The sequence below is a fragment of the Adiantum capillus-veneris genome, chromosome 14 (assembly GCF_014529385.1).
Source record: "Adiantum capillus-veneris isolate H3 chromosome 14, ASM1452938v2, whole genome shotgun sequence".
NCBI classification, from domain to species: Eukaryota; Viridiplantae; Streptophyta; class Polypodiopsida; order Polypodiales; family Pteridaceae; genus Adiantum; species Adiantum capillus-veneris.
Window position 1 is genome coordinate 11,188,888 of NC_140944.1, and position 6,429 is coordinate 11,195,316.

At 44.7% G+C, this 6,429-nt stretch overlaps 1 protein-coding gene and 1 pseudogene across 7 annotated transcripts; both read right to left on the minus strand.

Moving 5' to 3' along the window:
* Window positions 1–277: 277 nt before the first annotated feature.
* LOC147441894 (putative protein phosphatase 2C 74) lies at window positions 278–3,681 on the minus strand. 7 transcript variants are annotated; one of them, XM_086528299.1, is made up of 3 exons: window positions 2,945–3,681; window positions 1,587–1,903; window positions 278–1,026 (listed from the first exon to the last, which is right to left on the minus strand). In XM_086528299.1, the coding sequence occupies exons 1-3, from the start codon at window positions 3,003–3,005 to the stop codon at window positions 631–633; spliced, it is 774 nt and encodes a 257-aa protein (XP_086384425.1). In that variant the 5' UTR covers window positions 3,006–3,681; the 3' UTR covers window positions 278–630. The 7 variants fall into 7 exon arrangements, with proteins under 7 accessions (XP_086384425.1, XP_086384422.1, XP_086384420.1 ...); XM_086528296.1 differs by having other exon boundaries at window positions 1,587–2,354; window positions 2,945–3,659; XM_086528294.1 differs by having other exon boundaries at window positions 1,587–2,428; window positions 2,945–3,659.
* Window positions 3,682–5,435: 1,754 nt separating this feature from the next.
* LOC147441895 (elongation factor 1-alpha pseudogene) lies at window positions 5,436–6,064 on the minus strand (annotated as a pseudogene).
* Between the last annotated feature and the right edge of the window lie 365 nt (window positions 6,065–6,429).

Below are 6,429 nucleotides of genomic sequence, written 5' to 3' on the forward strand. Positions count from 1 at the left end.
TACTTCAAACATTCGCACACTCCTATTGTTGAAGAGGAGCTCATAGCAACTACTATCACACATATCAAAGAAAGATCTATGACATCATCTTGGCAACAATGATTGGCATCGAACCTCATCCTTTGGTAAAGCTTAAAATATTTGCTTTAATGTGATGTTGTGTTTCAAATATAAGGATAAGTAGAAGGGAAGACCTTCTTAAACTATTAGGAATAAGAGTCAACTTTCAAAGTTTGTGAGGCCAAAAATCAAAGAAGTACCACACACAATGGGCACATTTGAGATTTCAAACTTGTTCTTCATATCTTTAGGAGTCTATTCATGCTTTTCATACTCAAAGGAGATTGCCAATTGGAGAGCCTCCTTTGCCTCTCGGTTGTCCCTTAAAATGATATGGCATATACAAAGGTCTTGGAGGTCAAAGAAAGCTTCCAACTTGGAGAATGTATGCACTTGCGTCTTGCACAACTCCAAATAGGATCAGATTGCACCTCAAAAACCCCACTCTCACACACTTTACATCCCCTGTTCTTCTGAAGAGACTAAGATCCAACATCCAGTTAGAGAGGCTAAATGTCTTAAAAGTGACCAGATAGTTCAAAATCTTATAAAGCCATCAGATGGTTCTCCTTAATATTCCGAAGCCATGTCAAACGAACAAGCTTTTCTCAAAGCAACGTGAACACAAGTCCCAACCTGCTTTACAAGAGTCACGGCTGTAGTTCCACTGGAAACACAATCCAACCGATTATTCATTATGAGCTCCCACTCCATAAGCTTATAAGCTTCCACAAGAGAGTTTTTCCAAGCCTGAATGGTGTCTGTATCTGTAATAAAATGCTTTATAGTAACATCAACACCTACCAATGAAGAGAGTGGCCTTTTTGACATTTCAAAAATGGACTGCCAGCATGCTGCCAGCTTCATTGGCAGCACATCTATGACAGTCCTTGCAACAAGATGCCCAAGCGGACCATGCCCATCAAACACGCCACAAAAGATTGTGCCAGCTCGTGCGGCAAAATCCTACAGTTTCCACAACAGAGAAATTTTCTTCAGAAACCCTCAGTGAAATAGTGCCCTTGTAAATAGCCCAAATTCACCTATAAGGAAAGTGCAAATGTTAAAGACTCATGGACCCATCATGCACAGTAATCAACTAAATATGGCAACGCCCCCCACAAACGCCATCAGTCATAAAACATCATATCAAGCATCCTTCACTACTAAGTAGTTATCTCATTTGTTTCCGAGTGTAAATACGCCATGAAAGCCTTACATTCCAAACAATGCTTAAGACAAACTACCACCATATGTATTCATTAGTTCTAAGACAATGAGAGATTGCAAATACTAGTGATTGCTAAGCTCGAATCTCATAAATTGAGCTCAGATACAAGCTATAATAGCAAGAACAAGTCCTATAAATCTCTTCCACCTGAAAATCGCTTCATGATTTCTCACAAATCAAATGTATATTACCAATTTCAAATTTGACAATACACATAATTCCAAAACATCGGGGACCTACATGAACCACTCTCATCCAATATGTCATGATGCACCCTTGGGATAAAATCTCATACCTCTATAAAGAGCATAGCATCTTGGTTAACACCCTTTTGCCCATGCTTTATGAACAAAGATGCAACGCTTTTTGTCCCACTTGGCAGGTGGCTGCTTAGTGTGTCGGAGAACGATGTACTGGCCTCTTTCTTTGGTTGCTTCTCAACAAAATCCTTGCTTTCAGATTGTTGGTGCGTGATACACAGCCCGTTGCCCACTGTTGTTATACACAATTCATCGCTATATGACCTTGTAAATCCTCTGACCTTCATGAGATGCTGGTTACTCCGTGAGCGCAGACTCCCTGAACTAGCAGCATTGAGGAGTTGTACATGCTCTGCAGGGACGATGCGAAATGTCAAACTGCACCAACGAGCATAAATCCGCTGCCAAAGAGTTCTCCATGACAGCATAAAGAAACTCAGGCAATCACACATTACTGCCAGTGAGTGAAATCACAAAACCATGAGAAGAAACGGCTAAACCAGAAGGTGTAAAGGTCAGTGAGATGCATTCAGCATCCCGTTGTAGAACGTAAGGTGAATCCTGCAAGTCACTTCTAGGTAAGCCTGTAAACCCTTCTGAGGAATCAATAGTGACTTCAGTCGAGTGCTCATGTCACCCAAACTGACACTTGCTGGCATCTTGTTGGTCTTCCCGGAGCGGCCTTTGACACTAGATTGCTGGCAACATCTGGTCATACACCATCAACTGTCGACACTACGTGCAAACCAGTATATTTTGCGCATCCAGCATATCCATGTTGCATGCCATGGAATGCATACCTACTGATACAAATACACGTCAGAGTTGCTCTAGTCGTTAGAGGAACAAGCCGTTATGACATCTACACCTAGCAAAACTGCACACACAAGACACGATGATAAGAACTGCTGCGGTGCTAAAAGTGTACCATGCGCTATAACATCAAAGAGATTGGGATATCCATCAAGAACGCCCACTCGGCCAGGCACTAAACGCAAAAGGACAAAACAGAAATAGTGAAAGTTCAAGGTACAAGCAGACGCCCACTCGGCCAGGCACTAAACGCGAAAGAAAAAACAGACATGCAGACATGTTTGTAACTTTGTATATGGAATGTTTTAGACGAAAGGATTTGAGCAACACAGACTATAGTACAGAAGCAACTGGCATTTCAATACTTCTAAACAGAAGCAACTGTCATTTCAATACTTCGAAACACTTCGCATACAGGGGGCAAACTGAGAAACGAGTGTTCCAACTGTGGGAATGAAGAGAAACATGACAGCAGGTCGAGATGGAAGAAATCGTTGAGAACGGTATGCTGATAGCTGTGGATGGCAGTGGGGGAGGTACTGCAGAAGATCCGAGCGTAAGAGAATGAAGAAGAAGATACCTAGCAGAGAATTATATGGAGGTCCAGGTCTCTTTTCTTTGTTTGCTACCACTCTCTTCATGATTGCCACAGAGAGAGAGAGAGACTCCAGGGGAGAGGGCCCAACTCGCAATGCAGCGAAACCCAGAAAGAAATATAGAAAGCGTGTGCGGAGAGCCGGGAGACTTGCGACGTTGATCCAGATAGACAGAAGGCTCGTCTCTTATGGTGCGCACATGGCACCGTTCTGCCATGCGTCCGGTAGAAAAGCGCCCTCCACATCAGCAGGTCCCGCCACGCCCCTGTCCTGCAAGCAACGGGTGCTGAACGTCGTCAACATAATGGAGGCCACCCCCTTCAGCACGTTCAGCAACGTTCGTATGGCGGGAAGAAGGCTGAGCAGTCCGCAGTCCTGCAAAAGCTGACAGGTTGTGGCATAAAGCAAGCTGAGCCGTTAGTCTGCCTGCAGAGTCTTCATTAGCAAGAAAAAGCCGGGCGTTCCTTCAACGAACGCTTCACATGTGTGCAAGCTTGGAGTCGACAAGAAGCCTTTCACTAGCGAACCACCTGAGGAGCGAACGGTGCATGTGCGCGTTTCTTCTGTCTAGAGCCATGAAACCGCGCCCGCTGACCAGGTAGAGAGTGGAGAGCGAGTGTGTGTGTGTCCCATGAAGAACTTGTGTGCGTCCTGCACAGTGTAGTGCGTGGATGTGTAGAGAGAGAGAGAGAGAGAGAGAGAGACAGAGAGACTACACAAGAGGACACACCTCCATCAAGTTATGAACTATGTAGACACTCACAAGTGCGCACACCAACAACGAGACACTCACAGGTTAGACCCATTACGCATGGTGTACGTTACTGCTTGCTCTAAACCCTTGGCCCTTATTGTGAGCACTGTGTTTCACCCTGCTTTAGTTTCTACAAGGTGTGCGTTACCGCTTGCTCTAAATCCTTGGCCCTTCTCGTGTGGTTCACCCTACTCTAGTTTCTACAAGGGGTCACCCTGGGTTTGGAGGTCTTCAGCACGAAAGGGCACGAGGTATCAACAATTGTCAATCCTTGAGCACCCACCTGTACAACCTAGCAACCTGAAATCACTTGATTCGAGCCTCAACAATGACTGGGTTCAGACAAGGCGGCAAACCTCTTCACGCAGGGGCGTCAAAATTTTGTGGCTCGCACTGGTTGGTCGCAGCTATGGTTTCTCTTCCGTCGGACCCGCCACACTTCTTCTGACCCCCCCCCCCCTCGGAACACCTGCACACCTCTCTCAAGCTCTCCCTCTGTTCCACTCTTCCTCCTCCAGTGTCGTTCAGACTAGGCGGCAGCAAACCTAAAGCTGCCTTGAGTTCCACCTCACTGGTCTGAACTCAGTCAAAGTAAAGCTGCACATCAACCTTCATAGTCAAGAGGAGACCTCTTGCATCACGAGTAAAGGACTGCATCATCTCTCTCTCTCTCTCTCTCTCTCTCTCTCTCTCTCTCTCTCTCTCTCTCTCTCTCTCTCTCTGCAAAAGAGTTGAAGATACCACAAAATTTACAAGAGGAGTGAAACGTAAATATACATGTCATCAACGAGATGTTGATTATGGAAATTCCATATGGGGATTCATATCAATTTTTATGAGGGGCTTGCTATGACACACACCCCCCCCCCCCCCCACGTCCCTTGGTGGGGACGAAGAGGAGAATTAGGAACTTCATCCCCAACAACAACATGGTAAGACCTAACACAAGTGGAACCAAAAAAGGTTTTGCAACCACCTTAGCATCTGCTACACTAGCTATACCACCACCATTGGTTAAGAAAAGCCCATCAAAGACATATCAACTTCAAGAGTTCAAGAAACTTCAGCAGGATGTGACTAGCTTAATGGAAAAACTTACCAATAAAGATGAAAAAAGTACCATGATAGAAGCACAACCGCAAGCCATGGAGATTACGAAACAAATAAGATAAATTTTGCACACAACATGGCAACGTTAAGCTGAGGCTAATACTTTGTCTCCATGTTGCATGACATGTAGGGTTTGCTTGGAAGGCGAGCGGGGGTGGAGAGTAGGTTTCGTAACTCTACCCATTTTGGCAAAGTTACACTCCACAAGCATCATTTGTTGAGGTAAGGTTGGCAGGGGTTTAACCCCACCCGAGCGAATCTTCCCTAAAGAAGCAGCCTTGGGTATCGAGACAAGACTACTCGACAAGTGATGATTGGGCAAAAGGAGGACCAAAAAAGGGCATTCCATCTTTCATCGTTGATATTGATATCCTCAAAATCTTCTTTACTTTGTTAGCAGATAGACAGATTCAAAAAGCTGGCAGCCCCTTTCTCCACGTGGCATAGGTTTTCAGACGGCTCCATCGTCGCTTTTTTAATCGCAAGCAGTGAACGTTCCTCCTCTCGGATGCTTTGATGTACATGATATGTGGTAGATTGTTTTCGTTGGAGCTATCAAGGCTGTTGAGAAGAAGGATGCTTCTGCTGCGAGGGTGTGAGAAGCTCTCTGTTCAATAGGCAAATGAGACGATCTGGGAGAAAGGGTACTTAGAAAACATCTCCACGGTCATTGTCTTTGTAGGAATCATCTTCACAAAACCAGCATCACCGTTCTTCAAAAACTTGGGCTCCTTCTCAAGCTCCTTTCTTGAGAGCCTATCAATCTCTAGTAATTATCTCAGCAACGTTCACATCAATGTGAGATGTATGGCAATCAAGAATAGGGGTGTAGCCATTGCCAATTTGTCCAAGGTTGTTCATAATAATAACTTGGGAGGTAAAATTGGTAGCTTCGTTGGCACAGTCATTCTTGGAGTCAAAAGCCACATAGCCACGTTTGAGATCCTTGACTGCAACATTCTGGACATTAAAACCAACATTATCACCAGGAAGAGCCTCAAGAAGGGCTTTATGATGCATTTATACTAACTTCATGAAGGGCCTTATGATGCATTTCTACAGACTTCACTTCAGTGGTGAGGCCAGCTGGAGCAAAGGTAACAACCATTCCAAGCTTGATGACACCAGTCTCAGCCCGACCAATAGGTACAGTTCCAATACCACCAATCTTGTAAACATCTTGAAGGGGCAGTCCAAAGTGTGGACTCTTGGAATGCACTGGTTGCAAGATTTTTCCCATAGGGGCAGGGACCGAAAGCTCTAGTTTGTTTTCAACAGATGCAAAGTGAGGGCCTCTGTCCAAATGCAATCACCTACGCATGCATCTTGAATGCATGTGGCTATATTCAAGATGTTGATATAGGCACAAAAGTTTACAATTACATTGTTACTAAGAGGTTGTTGAAAAAAGATGTCATGATTAGCAATGTCTTGGTTGATATGTATGCCAAACGTGGTGCACTTGAGAAAGCATAAAAAGTGCTTGAGGAGCTTCCTATTCGGAACGTCGCCTCTTGGAATGCATTGATTGTGGGATGTGCACAACAAGAGCAGGGCCAGAAAGCTCTATATTGTTTTCAACAGATGCAAAGCAAGTGTATCTAT